Source organism: Somniosus microcephalus, chromosome 2 (genome assembly GCF_052327205.1).
Source record: "Somniosus microcephalus isolate GS21.2 chromosome 2, FLI_Smic_1.0, whole genome shotgun sequence".
In the NCBI taxonomy this organism is placed as follows: domain Eukaryota; kingdom Metazoa; phylum Chordata; class Chondrichthyes; order Squaliformes; family Somniosidae; genus Somniosus; species Somniosus microcephalus.
Window position 1 is genome coordinate 5718037 of NC_140988.1, and position 25349 is coordinate 5743385.

At 51.6% G+C, this 25349-nt stretch overlaps 1 protein-coding gene across 1 annotated transcript in view; it reads right to left on the bottom strand.

The window, feature by feature from the left end:
• Nucleotides 1-628: 628 nt before the first annotated feature.
• The window catches only part of LOC147122511 (bifunctional methylenetetrahydrofolate dehydrogenase/cyclohydrolase, mitochondrial-like), a 95863-nt gene continuing 71142 nt past the window's right edge, over nt 629-25349 (bottom strand). The window contains exon 8 of the mRNA XM_086005133.1: nt 629-744. Within this exon, the coding sequence (XP_085861259.1) occupies nt 629-744 (116 nt within the window). The remainder of the gene's footprint in view (nt 745-25349) is intronic.

Sequence of the window (25349 nt, forward strand, 5' to 3'; positions counted from 1 at the left end):
CCACTACTTCTTTGGCCTACCAATGGTATGCAGGACCGGCCGAGGTCATGCAGGGAGGTGTAACAGCCTCGAAAGTCAAACCCTGGATATGTGTGGACACATTATTCGCCATTCCAAACCACAACATAAAGTAAGGGCAGCACGGTGGCATAGTGGTTAGCACTGTTGCCTCACAGCGCCAGAGACCCGGGTTCGAATCCGGCCTGGGGCGACTGTCTGTGTGGAGTTTGCACATTCTCCCCGTGATTGCGTGGGTTTTCTCCGGGTGCTCCGGTTTCCTCCCACAGTCCAAAGATGTGCGGGTTAGGTTGATTGGCTATGATAAATTGACCCTTAGTGTTAGGGGGATTAAATACGTGGGGTTACGGGGATAGGGTGGGATATGTGTTGGTGTAGGGGTTACGGGGATCGGGTGGGATATGTGTCGGTGCAGGCTCGATGGGCCGAAATGGCCTCTATCTGCACTGTGTGATTCCGTGATTCTGTAAACATTGCACACATGTAACACTTTACAGCAAATATAAATAAATATAAGTTAACAAAAATATTCTTTATATAGTAACTTAAACTGTTATAACTCTCATAGAAGGAGAGGGAATCCTTCAGCTTCCATCAAGTGGCGCAATCTTCAGTAGGTAACAGACTTCTTGGCCGCGATTAGGGTGTTTTTCATGAGCATTGCGACAGTCACAGGTCCCACTCCTCCAGGGACAGGAGTGATGTAGCTCGCCTTCTTCTTGACCTCTGTGCGGACAAAGCATACACACACCACTTTAACACATGCTGTTTAATAAATTAAATGAAAGGGCTGGGGCTCTTTTCATAAGAACATAAGAATTAGGAGCAGGAGTCGGCCATTCGGCCCCTTGAGCCTGCTCCGCCATTCAATAAGATCATGGCTGATCTTCTACCTCAACTCCACTTTCCCGCCCGATCCCCATAACCCTCGATTCCCTTAGTGTCCAAAGATGTATCGATCTCAGCCTCAAATATACTCAACGACTGAGCCTCCACAGCCCTCTGGGGCAGAGAATTCCAAAGATTCACAACCCTCTGAGTGAAGAAATTCCTCCTCATCTTGGTCCCCTTATTCCAAGACTGTGACACCCTAGTTATAGACTCCCCAGCCAGGGGAAACAACCACCCAGCATCTACCCTGTCAAGCCCCTTCAGAATCTTATATTCCCAACCATCTTCAGCTGCTTCATCAATGACCTTACCTCCATCATAAGGTCAGAAGTGGGGCTGTTGACTGATGACTGCACGGTGTTCAGTGTCATTCGCAATTCCTCAGATAATGAAGCAGTCCATGCCTGCATGCAGCAAGTCCTGGACGACATTCAGGCTTGGGCTGATAAGTGGCAGGTAACATTTGCGCCACAGAAGTGCAAGGCAATGACTATCTCCAACAAGCGAGCGTCTGACCACCACCCCTTGACATTCAATGGCATTACCATCGCCGAATCCCCCGCCATCAACATCCTGAGGGTCACCATTAACCAGAAAATTAACTGGACCAGCCACATAAATACTGTGGTAACAAGAGCAGGTCAGAGGCTAGGTATTCTGCAGCCGGTGTCTCACCTCCTGACTCCCCAAAGCCTTTCCACCATCTACAAGGCACAAGTCAGGAGTTTGATGGAATACTCTCCACTTGCCTGGATGAGTGCAGCTCCAACAACACTCAAGAAGCTCGACACCATCCAGGACAAAGCAGCCCGCTTGATTGGCACCCTATCCACCACCTTAAACACTCACTCCCTCCACCACCGGCGTACCGTGGCTGCAGTGTGTACCATCTACAAGATGCACTGCAGCAACTCGCCAAGGCATCTTTGGCAGCACCTCCCAAACCCGCGACCTCTTCCACCTAGAAGGACATGGGCAGCAGGCGCATGGGAACACCACCACCTCCAGGTTCCCCTCCAAGTCACACACCATCCTGACTTGGAAGTATATCACCGATCCTTCATCGTCGCTGGGACAAAATCCTGGAACTCCCTCCCTAACAGCACTGTGGGAGTACCCTCACCACACGGACTGCAGCGGTTCAAGAAGGTGGCTCACCACCACCTTCTCGAGGGCAACTAGGGATGGGCAATAAATGCTGGCCTTGCCAGTGACGCCCACATCTCATGAACGAATAAAAAAAATGAGATTACCTCTCATTCTTCTAAACGCTCGGGAATGTAGTCCTAGTCTACGCAATAGAAATGAGAAGGCTGAGGGCTGACCTGATAGAGGCCTTTAAAATGATGAAGGGGGTTTGATAGTTAGTAGATGTAGAGAAGACGTTTCCACTTGTGGAGGAGACCAGAACTAGGGGCCATAAATATACGATAGTCACTAATAAATCCAATCGGGAATTCAAGAGAAACTTCTTTACCCAGAGAGTGGTGAGAATGTGGAATTCACTACCACAGGGAGTGGTTGAGGCGAATTGAGAGGTTTATGTGACATCTTGAATGGATTAAGATTCAGTTGTGTTTACTCTCAAGATATCGAGACCATCCTGTGTTACTGGAAACACCTCACTCATACTATCACCTCACAATAGCTGTACAAACGTCATGTGGAGAGACTGGAGAAGCTGGGGATTGTTCTCCTTAGAGCAGAGAAAGTTAAGGGGAGGTTTAATGGAGATGTTCAAAAATCTTGAAGGGTGTTGATGGATTAAATAAAGAGAAACTGTTTCCACTGGTAGGAGGGTCGGTAACCAGAGAACACAGATTGAAGGTAATTGGCAAAAGGACCGGGATGGGGGGGTGGGGGCGGAGATGAGGAGTTTACTTTTTATGCAGCGAGTTGTTGTGATCTGGAACGCGCTGCCTGAAAGGGCGGTGGGAGCAGGTTCAATAGTAAAAGGGAATTGGATAAATACTTGAAAAGGAGGAATATTTGCAGGGCTGTGGGGAAAGAGCAGGGGGGAGTGGGACTAATTGGAGAGCTCGTTCAAAGAGCCGGCACAGGCACGATGGGCCGAATGGCCTCCTTTTCTGATTCTATAATATAAAAATACACATGAAAGTGAAACTTTCTAATTATAGCTCTGAAAAGCCCATTAGCAGCTATACGATACCTTACTGTACATATTTTTGGTTCTGGTTGATGTACACGAACGAAAGGAATGTCGGTACAACGCAAGCGCACACATCTTAACCACAAGGTAAGATTTTATGATCGGAATTTACAACAAGCCTCCAGTAAAAATACGAGCCTTTAATAATTTACAGAACATTGCGAGAGCATTCCATTCATTGGAATGGGGAGGGAAGAGGAGGCTTCCAAACCTGTAACCCAGGCTCATCTGCAACAGATTATCTGGTTGTTTTCACATTGCTGTCTGTGGGAACATAAGATATAGGAGCAGGAGTCGGCCACTCGGCCCCTTGAACCTGCTCTGCCACACGGCCCTTCGAGCCTGCTCTGCCACACGGCCCTTCGAGCCTGCTCCGCCATACGGCCCCTCGAGCCTGCTCCACCATTCAATAAGATCATGGCTGATCATCGACCTCAACTCCACTTTCCCGCCCGATCGCCATGTCCCTTGATTCCCCTCAAGTCCAAAAATTTATCAACCTCAGTCTTGAATATACTCAACGACTCAGCATCCACAGCCCTCTGGGTCAGAGAATTCCAAAAAAAGACTTGCATTTCTGTAGCGCCTTGCACGGACTCCCAAAGCACTTTACAGCCAATGAAGTACTTTTTGGAGCGTAGTCGCTGTTGTAATGTAGGAAACGCGGCAGCCAATTTGCGCACAGCAAGCTCCCACAAACAGTAATGTGATGATGACCAGATAATCTGTTTTTGGTGATGTTGATTGAGGGATAAATATTGGCCCCAGGACACCAGGGAGAACTCCCCTGCTCCTCTTCGAAATAGTGTCATAGGATCTTTTACATCCACCTGAGAGAGCAGACGGGGCCTCTGTTTAATGTCTCATCCGAAAGACGGCACATCCGACAGTGCAGGGCTCCCTCAGTACTGCCCCTCCAACAGTGCGGTGCTCCCTCAGTACTGCCCCTCCGACAGTGCAGCGCTCCCTCAGTACTGCCCCTCCGACAGTGCAGCACTCCCTCAGTACTGCCCCTCCGACAGTGCGGCGCTCCCTCAGTACTGCCCCTCCGACAGTGCGGCACTCCCTCAGTACTGCCCCTCCGACAGTGCGGCGCTCCCTCAGTACTGCCCCTCCGACAGTGCGGGGCTCCCTCAGTACTGCCCCTCCGACAGTGCGGCGCTCCCTCAGTACTGCCCCTCCGACAGTGCGGGGCTCCCTCAGTACTGACCCTCCGACAGTGCGGCGCTCCCTCAGTACTGCCCCTCCGACAGTGCGGCGCTCCCTCAGTACTGCCCCTCCGACAGTGTGGCGCTCCCTCAGTACTGCCCCTCCGACAGTGCGTGCTCCCTCAGTACTGCCCCTCCGACAGTGTGGCGCTCCCTCAGTACTGCCCCTCCGACAGTGCAGCGCTCCCTCAGCACTGCCCCTCCGACAGTGCAGCGCTCCCTCAGTACTGCCCCTCCGACAGTGCAGCGCTCCCTCAGTACTGCCCCTCCGACAGTGCGGTGCTCCCTCAGTACTGCCCCTCCGACAGTGCAGCGCTCCCTCAGTACTGCCCCTCCGACAGTGCAGCACTCCCTCAGTACTGCCCCTCCGACAGTGCAGCACTCCCTCAGTACTGCCCCTCCGACAGTGCAGCACTCCCTCAGTACTGCCCCTCCGACAGTGCGGCGCTCCCTCAGTACTGCCCCTCCGACAGTGCGGGGCTCCCTCAGTACTGCCCCTCCGACAGTGCGGCGCTCCCTCAGTACTGCCCCTCCGACAGTGCGTGCTCCCTCAGTACTGCCCCTCCGACAGTGCAGGGCTCCCTCAGTACTGACCCTCTGACAGTGCAGTGCTCCCTCAGTACTTCCCCTCCGACAGTGCAGGGCTCCCTCAGTACTGCCCCTCCGACAGGGCGTGCTCCCTCAGTACTGCCCCTCCGACAGTGCGGCGCTCCCTCAGTACTGCCCCCTGACAGTGTGGCGCTCCCTCAGTACTGACCCTCCGACAGTCAGGCACTCCCTCAGTACTGACCCTCCGACAGTCAGGCACTCCCTCAGTACTGCACTGAAGTGTCAGCCTAGATTTTTGCACTCAAGTCTCTGGAGTGGGACTTGAACCCACAACCCTCTGACTGGGGATGGGGGATCTTAGCTACAAGGACAGGTTGGAGAAGCTGGATTTGTTTTCATTACAGCAAAGGAGGTTAAGGGGTGATTTGATAGAGGTGTACAAGATTATGACTGGTTTGGATAGGCTAGATGGGGAAAGGCTGTTCCCACTAGTTGATGGTACAAGGACTCGGGGACACAGATTTAAGGTTTTGGGCAAGAGATACAGGGGGGATATGAGGAAAATCTTTTTTACGCAGCGAGTGGTCAGGACCTGGAATTCGCTGCTGACGGAAGTGATGGAAGCGGAGACACTCAGGGGGAAAAATTCCTGTCGACGGTGCTTCAGCTAATCGGGCTGGTGGCAGGTAGTACACTGATCCTTCCTGGGCTGCGGCGGTCGCGAACTCGAGCGGGCGGCTTGCAACGGGGCCGAGCAGCGTTGTCGGGAAGAGGAGAGAGAGAGGGTGGAGCACACAGGGCGCGGCCGGTACTACGAAGCCGGGCAGCGTACAGACCCGAGAAGAGGGAGGCAAGAGCCACAGGGTTGTTCCGACGACGGGGAAATTAAAAAAAAAAAATTAAACGCGCAGAAAGCCGCGAGGAGCTGCAGTTTGCCATGGAAACCGCGGAGAGCGGCGTTGGCAGCAGCGCGGGGGGAAGTGCGCGAAGACCATAGGGCATCGCCATCAAGGCATAAAACGCCAGCAACAGCGCTAGCAACAGCGGAGAAGACAGAAGCGCGGGAGGCGCCATCTTAATCCATCGGGGAAGAAGGCAAAGCGCGGGAGGCGCCATTTTAGATTTTCAAGATGCCGAAGACTGGCTGTATCACTGCCTTCGATAATACAATAGAGGACTGGACCACGTATGTGGAAAGAGTCGAGGTATATTGCGAGGCAAACGAAATAGCCGATGAGAAAAAGGCATCGGTATTGCTAAATTTAATGAGCGCAAGAACGTACGGCCTACTGCGGGACCTGATTACTCCAGCCAAACCGAAAGCGAAGAGTTTTAACGAAATTGTTGCTATCCTACAGGAACACCTAAACCCTGCACCGCTGCTGATAGCAGAAAGATTTAAATTCCACAAGAGAAATCAGCATAAAGAGAGCAATGCTGATTACCTTACGGAACTACGCAAGCTATCAAAACACTGCCAGTTCGGAGCAGGACTGGCAGATACCCTATGGGACAAATTTGTCTGTGGACTCCTGAGTGAAGGAACCCAGAAGAGGTTACTCTCAGAGAAAGAGCTGATGCTAGATAAGGCTTTCAGCGTGGCAGTATCGTACGAAGCAGCAGCAAGGGGAGCTGCGGAAATACAACAAAAGCCACAGGAATACGGCACCCACGAAATGACACGGGGATTTGCAAAATGTTATCGCTGCGGCAGAACAACCCATGACCAGAAGGACTGCTGGTCCAAGGACAAAATATGCAGGCAATGCGGAAAGATGGGACACATCGCACGAGTTTGCAGGTCTGGGAAGAAGACCAACAACAACAAAAAGGCTACTAAGGAACCGTACAGGAAAGTACAAAAGATGACGGACAGTAGTTCCGAAGACCAGATGAGCGATAGTGAATCCGGGAACAAGAGACTAAGCTGTCTCAAACTTCACAACGTAATCGCAAAAGAGGATCACCGAACCATTTGGGTCACCCTCACGATAGCAGGGTCCCAAGTCAAAATGGAATTGGATACAGGGGCAGCACGGTGGCATAGTGGTTAGCACTGTTGCCTCACAGCGCCAGGGACCCGGGTTCGAATCCAGCCTCGGGTGACTGTCTGTGTGGAGTTTGTACATTCTCCCCGTGTTTGCGTGGGTTTCCTCCGGGTGCTCCGGTTTCCTCCCACAGTCCAAAGATGTGCGGGTTAGGTTGATTGGCTATGATAAATTGACCCTTAGTGTTAGGGGGATTAAATACGTGGGGTTACGGGGATAGGGTGGGATATGTGTTGCTGTAGAGGTTACGGGGATCGGGTGGGATATGTGTCGGTGCAGGCTCGATGGGCCGAAATGGCCTCTATCTGCACTGTGGGGTTTCTGTGATTCTCTGTGATTCTAACCGTCATGAATCGACGAGACTACGAGCGGCTATTCTCACACATACCCTTGAGAGAGACATCCATTGTCTTGAGGACGTATACGGGGCAAAAAGTATACCCCAGAGGAAAAATAAGGGTGCCTGTCGAATACAACGGCAAGAAAATACGGAAATTGTATCTCTACATACTGCAAGATGGTGGACCACTGTTATTGGGACGTGAATGGATCAGAAAGATAAGTTTAGACTGGCACTCCATTCAGGCACTGATGGTGGCTGGTAAAAAGGATGACGACGTCACTCCTGGACGATTGTCAACAATCTTAGCTGACGCCAAAGAGGTATTTCAACAAGGACTGGGCACTCTTAAAGGCGTAACCGCCTCGATAAAAATAGAGGAGAATGCAATTCCCAAGTTTTTCAAAGCAAGACCGGTACCATATGCAATTCGCCCAGCCGTCGAGGCAGAGCTGGAGAATCTGGAGAATGCAGGCGTGTTATCTAAGGTAGACTGGAGCGAGTGGGCGACACCCATCGTTCCTGTCATGAAGAAAACGTTAAACAATAAGTCTGAGGAGCCAAGGAAGGTTCGCATCTGTGGGGACTTCAAGGTGACGGTGAACCCAGTCCTTCACACAGTACAATATCCTCTTCCAAGGATAGAAGATATCTTCGCCTCACTATCTGGAGGGAAGCGTTTTACAAAAATTGACCTAGCACAAGCATATTTGCAGATGGAGGTTGAAGAATCCTCTAGGAAGTATCTCACGATAAACACTCACAAAGGTCTTTACCAGTATAATCGACTGGTATTCGGAGTAGCATCAGCTCCGGCGATATGGCAAAGAGCGATGGAACAAGTCCTGCAAGGGATTCCGGGGACTCAGTGTTACTTGGACGACATCCTAGTGACAGGTGAAGATGACAGTGAACACCTTGCCAACCTAGAGCAGGTGCTCACTAGACTACGTGAACATGGGCTACGAGCCAATCGCCCCAAGTGCGAGTTTTTTAAGAAACAGATATCGTATTGTGGCCACGTGATTGATGAAGAGGGGTTGCATAAGTCCCCTGACAAAATTGAAGGGGTAGTTAAGGCTCCAGTGCCTGAAAATGTGTCGCAACTGAGGTCATTCCTCGGATTGGTGAATTACTACCATAAGTTTTTGCTGAATTTGTCCACAATTCTGCACCCACTGAACGCCCTACTATGAACGGGAGTAGCATGGAAATGGAGCGATGAATGTAAGCGGGCCTTTCAGAAGAGTAAGGACCTAATCACTTCAAGAGAAGTATTGGCTCACTACAACCCATCACTACCGATAAGACTGGCGTGTGATGCGTCTCCCTACGGCATTGGGGCGGTACTGTCACACAAATTCCTTGATGGTTCAGAGAGGCCGATAGCTTTTGCGTCACGCTCGTTAACTTCAGCCGAGCGTAACTACGCCCAGATTGACAGAGAGGCCCTCAGCCTGGTGTGGGGGGTGAAGAAGTTCAATCACTACCTGCACGGTCAGAAATTTACTCTACTAACTGATCATCAACCTCTTGTCTCCATTTTCAACCCTCAGAAGGGCGTACCGATAATGACAGCACAACGGCTACAGAGGTGGTCCCTTTTCCTAGGGGCACACCAATATGACATCGAGTACAAAGGAACTAAACAGCATGGGAATGCTGATGGATTGTCGCGCCTACCGTTGCCGACGGTGGAAGAAGAACTTGCAGTGGATCCAGTGGAGATATTCCACTCGACCATAGTCGAATGTCTCCCTGTGACGAATGCAAACATAGAAAAGGAAACACGAAATGACCTGACACTCTCCTGGGTCTATGATTTAACGGTGAAGGGATGGCCAGCACATGGCGAACCACTGCTGCCAGCATTCTCGCCGAGAAGAGAACAGCTGTCAGTGTGCAGACGAACCTTGATGTGTGGATCCAGAGTAGTAATTCCACCCAAATTGAAGGATAGAGTGCTCAATGAGCTTCATGAGGGTCATCTGGGAGGGGTAAAAATGAAGAACCTAGCCAGAGCGTTTGTGTGGTGGCCGGGAATCGATAGAGAAATCGAAGAGATGACCAAGAGCTGTACAGGATGCCAGAAGGTCCAAAACACCCCACCACAAGCCCCTCTACATCCATGAGAGTGGCCCTCATCTCCATGGCAAAGGGTGCACATTGATTTTGCTGGTCCCTTTATGGACTCGATGTTTTTAATTGCGGTGGATGCACATTCAAAGTGGCTAGTGTGGTGTATGTGCCTTTAAGAGCAATTGTGGTGTATGTGCCTTTAAGAGCCCCAGGTGTGCGTAATGCCGGTAATTGCCACTTGGGCTATATAAGCCTGTGTATTGTGTATATCCTTTAGAACCCCCCCCCCAGACTTGCTTAGTAAATACCTATGAACCAACTCCTGTCTTCAGTGTCTTTATCTACACACGGACACTACAGCGGCGACGAGGACGGGAGACGGCCGGCGCGGCAAGCAGGTCAGCGTTTAGACCTCCGTCGGGAACGAGTCTCCAACAGTGAATAAACGGAAACCACAGTAAAACAGCGTTGTTATCGGTAGCAGCGGCGGGAAAGCGCAGGAAGCGCCATATCGTTGCTACAGAGAAAAAAAAAGCACGGGAAGCGCCATTTTTTTTTTTGAAATGCCTAAGTCTGGCAATATTGATGCTTTTGATAACGAAACAGAGCCTAATTTGGCAATATTGATGTTTTTGATAACAAGATAGAGGATTGGACCACATATGTAGAAAGAGTGGAGGTGTTTTGCACCGCAAATGGAATAGAAGATGAAAAAAAAGCTTCAGTGCTTCTGGATCTAATGGGCGCAGAAACATACAAGCTGTTACGCAACTTAATCACTCCAGCTGAACCGATGGACAAGAATTTTGAGGAGATTGTTGATACCCTACACTGCCAATTCGAGGCAGGACTGGCAGATTCTCTGCAAGACAAATTCATCTGTGATCCCCTAAGTGTAGAAACACAAAAAAAGGTATCTTCTGGAAAAGATTTAACACTGGACAAGGCTTTCAGTGCAATAGGAGCGGCAAAGATACAGCAAAGGCCACAGGACTTCGGCACCCATGAAATGACACGGGGTTTCAAGAGATGTTATCGCTGCGGCAGATCCAACCATGACCAGAGGGATTGCTGGTTCAAAGAAAAAGCATGCAGGCGATGCGGGAAGATGGGACACATTCCACGTGTATGCCGATCTGAAAATAAAAAATCCACTAACGGGAAGAGAATCAATAAGGAAAAACACAGAAAGGTACAAATGATGACGGACAGTAGCTCCAAAGACCAGAAGAGCGATAGCGACTCCGGGAACAAGAGACTAAGCTCTCTCAAATTACATAATGTAATTGCCAATGAAGATTACCAGACCATTTGGGTTACCCTCATAATAGCAGGGTCCCCAGTTAAAATGGAGCTAGATACAGGATCAGCTCTAACCGTAATAAATCGACGAGATTACGAGAGGCTATTTTCACATATACCTCTAAAAGACACATCCATTATCTTAAAAACATATACGGGGCAGAAAGTATACCCCAAAGGAAAAATAAAGGTGCCTGTGGTATACAACGGCAAAGAAATACAAAAGTTGTATTTATACATTCTACAAGATGGTGGTCCACCGTTGTTGGGACGTGAATGGATAAGGAAGATACGTTTAGACTGGCACTCCATTCAGGCACTGACGGTGACCAGTAAGGAAAAAAACAATGATGACATCATACCTGAACGATTAAAAGACATCTTGGCCAACGCCAAAGAAGTGTTTCAAGAGAAACTAGGGGCTAGATTTTCAGTTGCTTGCGCCAGCAGTTAGCGCCTTAAGAGAAGTGATTTCCGGGCGCTATGCGTGTAGCGCCCGGGCGCAGCGCAGTTTGCGCCCCGCCCCAAATTAAGTTGCCCGTTAGCGCCGGCGCAAAGTTTAGCGCCCGCCCGGATGCGCGCGCAGAAAATGACGTCACATCCTCGTGCAACGCCCTTTGGCCGCCCCGATTGCAAACTTCAGTCGGACCGCCCCATTGTGCGGCGGGCGGCCGGAGCGTTTGGAAAAAGGAACGCAACACAACCAGCGCGGGCCCCGGGGGGCGCTAATTAAAGGGACCGTCCTCTCCAGTATAAAGGCCATCCATTATTTCAGAAAACAGTCTTGTGCAACGCATTTCTGGAGACACAACAAGGAGGATAGCTAACTGGTTTCAAGCAGCAAGAGCCAGGTATTTTTGGACTCAGGCAACAGCGCTGCAAGTGGCCATTTGGAAATTAGAGTGTTTGCCAGGATTTGATGGGGGTTGCATGGGGTGCCAACGCGGAGCTGCAGCTCCATGTCCGTAGGGCTCGCAGACGCATTGTGAGAGGGGCAGCCCTGGCTAGAGGCAGAGGGGGCTACAGGCGTCGGCCACGTAGGCCTTACCCAGTCAGGCTATACCGCCAGCAGCGCTCCTACCTAAACATGAGTGCCGCGCGATGTGTTAAAAGGCTCCGATTCCGGAAGGGGGTGATTGCAGAGATCTGCCACCTGCTTCGCCGAGATCTGCGGCCAAAGCTCAGGTGCAGGACGTCTCTGTCGGTGGAAGTCAAGGTGACAGTGGCATTGAACTTCTATGCCACCGGCTCCTTCCAATACGCTGCTGGGGACATAGCAAACATCTCCCAGTACGGCGCGCATCGCTGCATCCGCCAGGTGACCGAAGCACTGTTCAGAAGGAGAAGCCAATTCATCTCCTTCCCCATGGCCCTGGAGAGCCAGCATCAGCGCGCATTGGGATTTTCCAGACTCGGGGAATTCCCCTTGGTGCAGGGCACCATTGACTGTACGCATGTGGCTTTGCGGGCCCCTCTGGAGCATGGCGAGCAGTATCGCAACAGGAAGGGCTACCATTCTCTGAATGTGCAGCTGGTCTGTGACCACAAGCAGCGCATCATGGCAGTCAATGCCAGCTTCCCAGGCAGCAGCCACGATGCCTTTATCCTGCGGCAGAGTACTGTGCATGACATGTTCCAGGCACAGCCTCCCCCAAGAGGATGGCTACTCGGGGACAAAGGCTATCCTTTGTGCACCTGGCTCATGACCCCGCTCCGCGCGCCCAGGACCGCTGCTGAAGAGGCCTACAACGAGAGCCATCAAACCACCCGCAACATCATCGAGCTAACTATTGGGGTCCTCAAGCAGCGGTTCCGCTGCCTTGATCGCTCCGGAGGAGCTCTCCAGTATTCGCCGGACCGGGTCTCCCAATTTGTGGTGGTTTGCTGCATGCTACACAACCTGGCTATCCGCAGGACTCAGGCACTGCCACCTGACGTTGGACCAGCACCTCAGGAGGAGGAGCAGGAGGAGCATGAGGAGGAGGAGGAGGAGGAGGAGCAGGAGTACGTTCCCAGGAGGGAGCGACCAGGGCCAAGGGCCGCACGACGCCACCTTATTACACGGTACTTCTAAGCCCCCTGTCAGGGAATGGCCAGGGGCCATGAGGGAAGATGAATGCAGCCGCTCCGCAAGCCCTCAGCCGGCGAAGCCAACAAACACTAAGAAGAACAACCATGGAGACTGCATGAATAAAGATAATTTTTTATTAAACAAAAATGAAAAGCCCTTCCCACATGAATCCCCAAAAACAATAAACGGGCCCCACAAAAAGCCCAACAAACGACTCACTCCCACAAACTGGGGAGGAGCCACTCCACCTTTATTGAAACCGGGCCTCAACGTCGGCCTAACGCAAAAAAAAAGCCCTCCAAAAGCACAACCATGGGCAAAATAAAGATGGCCACCGCCATATTAAAGGAAAGCTGGCCACACCCTCTACTGAGTGGCCCGCGAGGGCGAGACCTTGGCCAGCATTTTGCCTCCCCTGCCCTGCCTGCTGCTCCTTCGCAAGCTCTGCCCAGTGGCTGCTGCGAGGCTGGGGGAAGGCGCCTGAGGCTCAGATGCCCTTCCGCCAGATGCCGCTGGGGGGCGGCCTACACGGCGTTTGGGCCTCGAGGGGCCGTCTCCTGAGTGGCGCACCTGAGCCTGGCCACCATCAGCTGCAGCCGCTTGCCCTTGACGGCCCAGAGGGGGAATGGCGGCGACGGATGGCGCAATGTGGGCCAGCAGGCGTCTGGGATGCGCTGGCTGGTGCTGTGGCGCGGTGGCACTCGGCCGGGCCCGCACTGCAGGATCCGCAGCAATCAGCCGACGGCCGGCTTGCTGGGATGGTCCAGCGCGGCGCCTGCCCTGGCGATGCCTGCCTGAGACAGCGCGTGTGGCAGCAGTGAGTGGCCCTGTGGTCCTGGTGTGCGCGCGCATCACATCCGCCAGGGTCTTGACGGCATCAGTTAGCATGCGGCCAGTCGCGGCAGTTGCTGCCCCGAACTCGCGCACACTGGTCGCCAGCGACTCGATGGCCTCAGGCATGCGCCCCACCACGCTCATGAGCTCCGTGTGGCGCCGGTCCGAGTCGTCGGCCATCTGATCGAGCTTCCGCACCTCCTCCGAAGTGAAGGTGTCCGGACTGGAGTCGCGACTCTCCCGCTGGGGAGGAGGGGGCCGAACTAGGGGACCCTTGCCGCGTTGGTGACGGCGAGTGTGCCGAGCAGCAGCACTCCCCTCTGATCCTTCCCCCCTTTGGGGGGAAGGCCGCGGGCCACGCGCACGGCTGCTGGGTGGCTGGACGCCACTGGTCCCAGAAGCTGCATTGCCCTGCGACAGTTCCTCCAGGCACTCGTCCAGTGAGGAGGTGTCGAGCATTTCCTCCTCTCCTGCGGGACGTGACTGTTCCCCCGAAGGTCCGGCTTGCTCCTCCTCCTCCTCCTGGTTGGAGGTGCTGTCACTGGCAGCCTCAGGGTCCTGGTCGTCACCAGCTGAAAGCAGGAATGCACAAGAGTAGCTTCAGAGTGAGGAGACGGCGTCAGCGAGGGAGTTAGGACTGGTGGGATTCAGCGCATTGTTGGGACAGTGGCAAAGGAGGTAGCTCGGATGGGCCAGTGCGACGCGAGAGGGCCAAAAGGCGAGGTCCTTACCATTGCCGGGCAGTGGAGGGTCGGATACACCGCACGCTGTGGGGACAATCACACGTGCTCCCATGAGCACACACACGCGCTCCTCCAGCTGAGTGAGCTTCTGCAGCTTGGCGCGGCCACCCCTGGCACGGGCCTGGCGATTAAACGCTACTTTAGCCTGCAAGAGAAAGGACGGGCTGTAAGTGCGCAGTGAAGCCCTGATGTAGTGTGCACTGCCTCCCATGGTGGAATAGCTTGGCCAAAGTGTAGAGTGCCGAATGGCCATTTGATGCTCATGACTGTCCCAATGCTGCTGGCTGAGGGCTGGCCAAAAGGACTTTCAGGTCCCTTTGCCCATCATGTCAGGTGTACATGCAAGAATGAGGAGGAGACTGGAAAGGCTACTCACCCTCACAATCCTGGTCAGATCGTTGTATTTCTTACGGCATTGTGTGTGGGTCCTGGGGGCCTCGCCGGTGAACGTCACCCTCTGGGCGATCTGCTTCCAGGCTTTGGTGTAGTCGTGGTGGGTTGGATTCCTCCCACTGTCTGTAAACAAGATCTTGCGCCTCACCTCCAGAGCTGTGACCATGATGTCCAGATCACCCTCTGAGAAGCGCAGGGCACGCTGACGGGCCTTCTCTGGCGTTGCCATGACTCCCTGGGGCTGAGCAGTAGTGTTGAGGCCTCTTTGCAAGGCTGCAGTGTGCAGGGCGTGGCAGCAGACCAATTCGTCCCTTCCCCCTTTAAGAGCTGGTCGGCACCACGGGGTCTGCTGTCAGTGCAAAAATGACCGCACCCGTGCTGCGCCCCGCCTGGGCGCTATCCCTCTGGACCGCCGGCTTAGCGCCTAAAGAGAGTAGTGGAACGCCTCTTTTAGCGCTCCACCAACCTCTTAGGGCGAAGCCACTGAATTCCCGGCAACGGGGCGCTACTTTGGGGCGGGCGCTAACTTCGGGCGGGCGCTAAGGTTAGCGCCCCAAAACTGCCTATACTGAAAATCTAGCCCTAGGAACCTTGAAAGGCATCACCGCCTCAATAAAAGTGGAAGATGCAGCAATTCCAAAATTTTTTAAGGCAAGACCGGTGCCATACGCAATACGTCCGGCAGTTGAGGCAAAGCTGGAGAATTTGGAAAAGGCAGGCGTATTATCCAAAATAGATTGGAGCGAATGGGCAACACCCATCGTTCCAGTCATGAAAAAAGCATTGAAAAATAACTCTGAGGAACAGAGAAAAATTCGCATCTGTGGGGACTTTAAGGTGACTGTAAACCCGGTCCTTCACACGGTACAGTATCCTCTTCCGAGGATAGAAGATATTTTCGCCTCACTATCCGGAGGAAAACGTTTCACAAAAATTGATTTGGCACAGGCATATCTACAGATGGAGGTTGAGGAGACCTCTAAAAAGTATCTCACAATAAACACACACAAAGGCCTGTACCAGTACAATCGACTGGTTTTTGGAGTAGCATCAGCTCCAGCTATCTGGCAAAGAGCTATGGAGCAAGTCCTGCAAGGGATTCCGGGGACTCAGTGCTACCTAGACGACATCCTTATAACAGGAGAAAACGACAACGAGCACCTTGCCAATTTGGAGCAGGTGCTCACTAGGCTGAAAGAACGGGGCCTACGAGCAAATCGCCTCAAGTGCGAATTTTTCCAAAATCAGATATCATATTGTGGCCACATAATTAATAAGGAAGGGTTGCATAAGTCACCTGAAAAAATTGAAGCAGTTATAAAAGCCCCAGCAGCTGAAAATGTTTCACAATTGAGGTCATTCCTGGGATTAATAAATTACTATCATAAATTTTTACCGAATTTATCAACTATTCTACACCCTCTTAATGATCTTCTACGCACAGGAGTGATTTGGAAATGGAACGAAGACTGTAAACGTGCCTTCCATAAATGTAAAGACTTAATCACATCCGAGAAAGTTTTGGCTCATTACAACCCATCACTACCAATCAGACTGGCGTGCGATGCATCCCCTTACGGTATAGGAGCGGTATTGTCCCATAGATTCCCTGATGGCTCGGAACGGCCGATAGCTTTTGCGTCACGCTCATTGAACTCAGCTGAGCGTAACTATTCCCAGATAGACAGGGAAGCACTCAGCCTGGTATGGGGAGTGAAGAAATTCAACCATTACCTACACGGACAAAAATTTACCTTGCTGACTGACCATCAACCCCTCATCTCCATATTCAACCCTAAGAAAGGTGTCCCCATTATGACGGCACAAAGACTACAGAGGTGGTCCCTTTTTCTAGGGGCACACCAATACAACATTGAATACAAAGGGTCAAAACAGCATGGGAATGCTGACGGTTTATCGCGCCTGCCGTTGCCAACGATAGAAGAGGCACCTACAGTAGACCCAGTAGAGATATTCCACTCTACCATAGTGGAATGTCTACCGGTGACAAATTCTGCCATTGAAAGGGAGACAAGAAATGACCCTACTCTCTCACGGGTCTACGATTTAACAATGAAGGGATGGCCAGCACATGGCGAACCACTGTTGCCAGCATTCTCGCAAAGAAGAGAACAGCTGTCAGTGTGCCGAGGAACCCTGATGTGTGGATCCAGAGTGGTGATTCCACCCAAACTCCAGGATAAAGTGCTAAAGGAGCTTCACGAAGGGCATCTGGGTGGAGTGAAAATGAAGAACCTAGCTAGGGCGTTTGTATGGTGGCCAGGTATCGATGGAGACATCGAAGACATGACCAAGAGCTGCCTAGGATGCCAGAAGGTCCAAAATGCTCCGCCACAGGCCCCTCTACATCCATGGGAGTGGCCCTCATCTCCCTAGCAAAGGGTGCACATCGACTTTGCTGGTCCATTTATGGACTCAATGTTCTTAATCGCAGTTGATGCACACTCCAAGTGGCCGGAGGTAATAAAGATGTCCTCCACCACCACGGAAAAAACCATCACAGTATTAAGGACCATATTTGCCAGGAATGGGCTGCCGGAACAGATATGTTCTGATAATGGACCGCAATTTGTGTCCGAAGAATTCAGAAAGTTCTTAAAGAACAATGGGGTAAAGCACTACACGTCCGCCCCATACCATCCCGCCACCAATGGATTGGCTGAAAGGTTTGTCCAGACCTTTAAGAAGGCCATAAAGGCCATGGGTAATGAAGACATAAAACTTCAGCACAAGGTGGATAACTTCTTATTTGCATATAGGAATGCAACACATATGGTTACAAACCAAACTCCCGCCATGATGTTCTACAATAGAAACCTAAGATGCCGACTGGATTTGGTCAAGCCCAACATCCGAAGGGACGTGGAGAACCGGCAGTTTCAGGGCATGAATGAAAGGCCAACTAGGGCCTTCCAGATAGGCCAACCGGTTTTGGCCCGGGACTACCGTACCGAGAAATGGCAGCCTGGAACTATCTGCACACGACTAGGACCACTGATGTATACCGTGGACATCGGAGAAAGCATAATAAGGCGCCATGCTGACCAAATCATCAAGTCATCCGAAAAAGGACAACCTACACCACCACGCTATACATCTAACGATGAAGTAGAGATACCCATATCTACCTCCGATCCGGTGATACTGGAACCCGATGAACCCGACACTGGCCTTCAAGCCGAATCAGCCTTGCCAGAAGAACCTACTACACCACCAGAAACTACTACACCCCCGAGGCGTTATCCGGACCGAGTCAGGAAGCCTCCTGAGAGACTAACTTATAATTAATTAATACAGCAATGTATATTATTTTGCATATAACATGTAATTAATAATTACTTAAAATATGATGTACTAGTTAGCTAGAAGGGGAGGAATTGTGGTGTATGTGCCTTTAAGAGCAATTGTGGTGTATGTGCCTTTAAGAGCCCCAGGTGTGCGTAATGCCGGTAATCGCCACTTGGGCTATATAAGCCTGTGTATTGTGTATATCCTTTAGAACCCCCCCCAGACTTGCTTAGTAAATACCTATGAACCAACTCCTGTCTTCAGTGTCTTTATCTACACACGGACACTACAGCTAGAGGTAATAAAAATGTCCTCAACCACCACAGAAAAAACTATCACAGTCTTACGAACCATATTCGCCAGGAATGGGCTGCCTGAACAGATTTGCTCTGACAATGGACCACAGTTTGTGTCTGAAGAGTTCCGGAGGTTCTTAAAGAACAATGGTGTTAAGCATTACACATCCGCCCCATATCATCCAGCCACTAATGGATTGGCCGAGAGGTTTGTTCAAACATTCAAGAAGGCTATCAAGGCAATGTGTAATGAAGATATACCCCTACAACACAAGGTGGATAACTTCTTGTTTGCCTACCGGAATGCGACACATGCGGTTACCAACCAAACTCCAGCCATGATGTTCTTCAATCGAAGACTACGATGCCGCTTGGATTTGGTTAAGCCAAACATCAGAAGAGATGTGGAGAACAGGCAGTTTCAGAATATGAATGAAAGGCCGACCAGGAGTTTTAAGATAGGTCAACCAGTTTTGGCCCGGGACTACCGCACAGAGAAATGGCAGCCAGGAACGATCTGTACACGGCAAGGACCTCTAATGTATACCGTGGACGTTGGAGAGAGCATTGTAAGACGCCATGCTGACCAGATTCTAGAGTCACTGGAAAACGTCAACTCCACACCACGGTCTGATACACCTGGCGATGAAACCGAAGTACCAATTGCATCTACCGCAGAATCGGTGATATTGGAAGCAGACGAACCAAACAACGACATTGATCCCGACTCAACTTTGCCAGAAGAACCTGATACCCCAAAGAGGCGTTATCCAGACAGAATCAGGAAGCCTCCTCAAAGACTGAACTTATAATTGCTTAACTTCAACCAATGTATCTAGCAACCGTAATTGTAATTGTAATTAGTTATTATTTAGTTGTTAAATGAATGTTATGTACTGTTTATCTAAAAGGGGAGGAATTGTTGTGTATGTACCTTTAAGGGAATAACTGGTCTGAGACTGCAGTACCGGCAGTGACCACCCCTGTATAAAAGGCCCTAGCAGGCTTCTGTAGTTTCAGTTTCCAGGTTGTCTCCATTCAGTAAAGACCTGTTATAATCAACTCCTGCAGTCCGTGTCTCAATTATACACGGACATAATAGCGCCCCCCTCCTTTCCGTCTAGCGCAACCAACGACAGGTTGACTGGAACGCTTCCCAGTCGCTGTGGGGCTGGGGGGGTGCTATTTAAAGGGGGCCTCTTCCTGGCTTTTGTGTGGTAGCCATTTTTGCACCACTCGTTCTGAGAGAGAGAGAGCGAGAGATTTGCAGAGAGACAAAGAGAGAAGGAGGGACTTCTGCATTGAGTCAACGCTGTCTGAGGTAGTTTTGGCTTCTGACCATAACTTTGCAGGTACTTTGCTTTTTGACCTTCATAACTTTGATTGCCCAGATACTATGGGGGCTGCAATGAATGGGAACGTCGTCCTTCTCCATCACATTCGGAGGGCACAGAGACGCAGAGAGAGAGTGGCAATCATGGCCAGACGGAGGAGGGTTAACAGGCCTCGGTACAGGAGACCTTACCCTCCCAGGGTTTTTCGCCAACAGTTCTCCTACATTAATATGTCTGAGGAGCAGTATTTGCGAAGGCTGCGATTCAACAAGGAGGTGGTCACTGAGCTCTGCCACCTGCTTCAGCCAGATCTGCAGCCTCAACTGAGGAGCAGGACATCTCTGTCAGTGGCAGTGAAGATAACAGTGGCTCTCAACTTTTATGCCACCGGCTCATTTCAATCAGCTACTGGGGACATCGCCAATACCTCCCAGTTCGCGGTGCATTGCTGCATCCATCAGGTAACAAATGCCCTCTTTAAAAGGAAACGAGAGTACATCTCTTTCCCCATGACCCCGGACATGCAGCAAGAACGCGCAACAGGCTTTGCAATGATAGCGGGCTTCCCCATGGTGCAGGGCGCCATTGACTGCACGCATGTGGCTTTGCGGGCGCTGCAAGAGAATGCCGAGGATTTCTGCAACCGAAAGGGCTTCCATTCCTTAAACGTCCAGTTGGTCTGTGACCACAGACAGCTGAAACTCGCTGTCAATGCCCACTTTCCAGGCAGCAGCCACGATGCCTTCATCCTGCGCCAGACTTCTGTGGCAGACCTTTTCCAGGCACTGCGTCACCCAGGAGGTTGGCTTCTCGGGGACAAGGGATATCCTCTGTGCACCTGGCTGATGACACCGTTCCGTTCGCCCAGCACCCCTGCTGAGCTATGATACAACGAGAGCCATCAAGCTACCAGGAACATCGTTGAGCACACAATCGGCGTGCTCAAGCAACGGTTCCGCTGTCTGGACCATTCTGGAGGAGCCCTGCGGTACTCGCCTGAGCGAGTCTCCCACTTTGTTGTTGTGTGCTGCATGCTACATAAGCTGGCAATCCTCAGGACCCAGCCAATACCACCAGATATTGGAGCACCAGCGGAGGAGGAGGAGGAAGATGAGGAGGATGATCATCAGCAGCACCAAGGCAGGAGGGAGGCACAAAGTGGAAGGGCTGTCCGTCAAAGGTTCATAGCAAGTCGCTTCTAGGCCCTCTCTGAGGAAATGGCTTCTGCCATTCAAACAACCTGAATGAAACCATCCCGCAACCCCTAAGCCGGTCAAGGCAACAATGAGTGCAAAGACCAAACATGTACATTTTGAATACAGATACTTCTTTATTTCCCAAACTGTGTCTCATTTCCGCATGACAAAGTAATAGAAAGAAACACCAAAAAAAACAGTCATTCACATAACTGGCTCTCACAAACTGGAGACAATGTCCAAAACAGTAACAAAAATTTGACCACGAACCTCGGCCTTCAATAAAACAATGAAAAACATTTGGCCACACCTCCTACTTTTTGCCCTTCGAGGGTGATCTGCTTCCCTTGCGAAATTGCCCCCTTCCCACCCTGCAGCTCCTCCGTAATGGGACCCCAGAGGCTGCAGCAAGGCTGGGGGACGGCTGCTGAGTGTCAGAAACTGAGACTGCAGATGCCCTAGAGGGACAGCCTGGGCCTGGAGGGCCCGGCTGCTGACTGCTCCAACTCTGCATGGGCGGCAGCAGTCTGTCCTACAGGTGGTGGCAACTGCAGTGGAGAAGTGCCAGTGGTAGCAACAGGAATGCTGTCATCTTGAGAGGGGACAGCAACTCCCTGCTCGACCAACACACTGGCACTCCCACGGGGCAGCACTTCAGCATCCAGAGCAATCTGACGGAGCACAGATTGCTGGCCTGCTGCAGCGCGGTGAGAGCCCCGGGGATATCTGCCCAATCCAGCGAGGGTGGCAGCAGTCAGTGCTCGCGTGGCCTCAATCTGCGTCTGCATGAGACCAGCTACTGACTGCATTGCCGCACTTAGCATTTGCGTGGCAGCCGCCTGTGCTACAGCGAAGTGCTCCACACTCCTTGCCAGTGATTCAATGGATTCGGGCATCCTTGCCACTGCAGCCATGAGCTCAGTGTGCCTTTGCTCCGCCTGGGCGCTCATTTCAGCGAGGACCCGCTCCTCCTCTGCGTCCAGTGCAGCAGGACTCGAGGCCATACTCTCCCTCCGGGGAGAAGGCCCCTGAGCTTCCCTAACCCCCTCGCATTGCTGCAGCCCGCTGGGTCCTGGAGCTTCACCCTCATCAGACCATTCCCCCCTGCTCCCCTCCAGGGAAGGCGTGTCCCCAGTATGGGCATGGGCTGCCTCGGTAGAGGGTGGCGCTGATGGTCCGGCTTCCTCTTCCTCCTCGCCTTCAGCTTCACTCCCACTGGCAGCTTGAGGGCCCGTCTCCTCACCTGGTGAATCACCATCTGAAAGCAGGGAGGTACAAGAGTGGCTTTAGCGTGAGGACAGGGTGGCAGCAAGGGAGGCATGAGTGCAGCAATTTAGTGATTTGGATTGAAAGTGTCAAAGGCTGCTGTTGTGAGGAACAAGTGGAAGGTGAGAGGACAAAAAGGTGATGACCTTACCATTGCTGTCCAGAACGGGGTCGGCGTCTCCAGTGGCGACGGGACCAATCACCCACCTTGCCACAATCCTGTGGACGCGCTGCTCAAGATCGCTGAGAGGTTGAAGGTGAGGCCACCCTCCACCGGTCCGTTGCTGCTGTCTCCTATTATGAGACAGCTTGGCCTGCAAGAAAAAGGACAGCATCTGAGTAAATATACAGCCATGATCTTGCCTGAAATGCCTCCCATGGTTGAATAGCCCTTACTGTATGCAGCCATGATCTTGCCTGAAATGCCTCCCATGGTTGAATAGCCCTTACTGTATGCAAAGTGTGGAATGTGCATGTGTGTTTCATGAAAGGGCCATAGGTGTTGGATGAGTGCTGGGCATTGGGGCTTTTAAGACCCTCTGGCCATAAAGTGAGGCGGAGACGGAGGGATGAAGAGGTTTTGAAAAAAAGGCACTCACCCTGATGACCCGAGTGAGGTCATTGAACTTTTTCCTACATTGCACATGGGTCCTAGGCACCATGCTGCTTGAGGAGACTCTCTGAGCCACCTCCCTCCACACTCTTCTGTACTCGCGTGGCAAAGGCCTCCTGCCACTCTCTGGGTACAGAATGGATCTTCTGCGCTCCACCCCGCGAACCAGAGCCTCCAAACCCCGCTCGCAGAAGCGCTGTGCTCGCTCCCTGGCCCTTTCCATAGTGTCTGGCTGCTAGATTTAGCCACAGGTCTGCCCAGGCCAAGATTCAAGGCTCCACTGAGCAGGGTGTGGCTGCAGAGCAAGATCGACACTTCCCTTTAAGAACTGACCGGCGCCAGTGTGTCTGTGTTCAATCGCTAACTGACAGCACCTGCGCTGCACCAGCGCTCTGAGGTAGCGCCTCGCTCCTCGGCCTTAGCGCCTTAAGACAGGTGTGAAGCGCCTGATTTAGCGCTCCAATCACCTCCAGGGGCGATAAAAGCCAAGTTTGCTGTCAGAGGCGATAATTAGCGCCAGGCGCTAATCTTTGCGCCCGGCCGATAAGTGCGCCCCAAATGGGGCGATACCGAATTTCTCCCCCTTAATGTTTTCAAGGGGAGACTGGATAGGCACTTGAGGGAAATAAACTTACAGGGCTACGGGGATAGAGCGGGGGAATGGGACTGACTGGATTGCTCTACAGAGAGCCGGCACGGACTCGATGGGCCGAATGTCCTCCTTCTGTGCCGTTATGACTCAATGACCGTACCCTACAACATGTCTTTGAAGGTATTCTAATTGTCCTGACTGAGATATTAACAGGCATTTCCCCCCCAAATCAGTCTGTTTTAAATTCTTCCTCTACCTTAGAAGTAGTTCTTTCGAAAACTGTATACTTTGGCACGTTGGATCTCTGAGTGCATCAAGCCTTAACCGTATAAAGGTGTTCCTTTGTTAGGAGTGTCGTGGATCCTGTGGCATTGACGCAACATCGTGACCTTAAACCTCCAACAATAACATACCTCCAACTTTCAGCACAAGCCGCAGGTGAGTGAGCAAGTGCTATTAATGAAACTGACTCACCTACAAAAAAAACTATGGCCAGAACAAGAAGTTCGACTGTTAACACTTAACTCCCCCAAGATGTCCAACATACATCTCTCCAGGATGTCCAACAGCTTGTAAATGGCAAATTAATTTCAATATAGAGTCATAACGGCACAGAAAGAGGCCATCGAGTCGGTGCCGGCTCTCTGTAGAGCAATCCAGTCAGTCCCATTCCCCTGCTCTATCCCCGTAGCCCTGCAAGTTTATTTCCCTCAAGTGCCTATCCAGTCTCCCCTTGAAAACATCGAGTGTCTCCGCTTCCACCACTTCCGTCGGCAGCGAGTTCCAGGTCCCCACCACTCGCTGCGTAAAAAGGTTTTTCCTCACGTCCCCCCTGTATCTCTTGCCCAAAACCTGAAATCTGTGTCCCCTAGTCCTTGTACCATCAACTAGTGGGAACAGCCTTTCCCTGTCTAGCCTATCCAAACCCGTCATAATCTTGTACACCTCTATCAAATCACCCCTCAACCTCCTTTGCTCTAATGAAAACAAATCCAGCTTCTCCAACTTGTCCTTGTAGCTAAGATCCCCCATCCCCGGAACCATTCTGGTAAATCTCCTCTGCACCCTCTCAAGGGCCTTCACATCCTTCCTAAAGTGTGGTGACCAGAACTGGACGCAATACTCCAGTTGTGGCCTAACCAGCGCTTTATAAATATAGATAAGTGTGAGGTGGTGTATTCTGATAGGAATAATAAGGAGGCCCCAAACTCCTTGGAAAATAAGAAAACAGATGCAAAAATCATTAAAAGTAGCGACGCAGGTCACCAAAGCCATAAAAAAAAGTGCAAACCAGGCACTGAAATTCATTTATAAAGGAACTGAACTGAAAAACAGAGAGGTTACGTTAAACTTGTATCGAACCTCGGTGAGACAACAGCACTGTGCACAGTTCTGGTCTCCATGTTACAAAAAGGATAGAGAGCCACTGGAGAAGGCGCAAAAAAGATTTACTAGAATGATACCAGAACGGAGAGATTTATAACTATCAGGAAAGGCTGAACAGGTTGGGAAGCTTTTCTTTAGAAAAGGGATAACTGAGGGGGGTGACCTGATGGAGGTCTTTAAGATTATGAAAGGGTTCGATAGGGTAGACGTAGAGAAGATGGGCTGGATTTTCATTGGGCCGTGGAGGCGGGATTGGAGGCGTGTGGGGGGTTTAAAATCCTGAAATCGGGGGTCCCGACCCCATCCCGCCCCCCAACCCGCCTCCATGCCAGTTTCAAAGGAGGTGGGTACCCGCCTCACACTGAGACCCGCCTCCCCGAGGCGGGAAGGGGATTAGTGCCAATTAACTACCTGTTAACAGGTAGTTAACAGGCAGTTTTTAGCCTAATCCCTATTTTCATTGGTGAAATGTGGGATTCCCGACGGCTCCAAACCACGCCAAGTTAGTGAGGCGGGCCGTCGGGATGAAGGGCTTGGAGGGGTCGAGATGTCCGGTGTTCAGGTGAGTGATGGGTGCATGAGTGCAAAGCTAAGTGTGTTTGGTCTGTGTAAAGTGTTTAAAGAAGTTCTACTAACCTTTACAGCCTTCCTTCCCTCAGGTCTCGGGAGTCCCTCATCTCACCGGCACAGAAAGCAGAATGGCCGCGAACT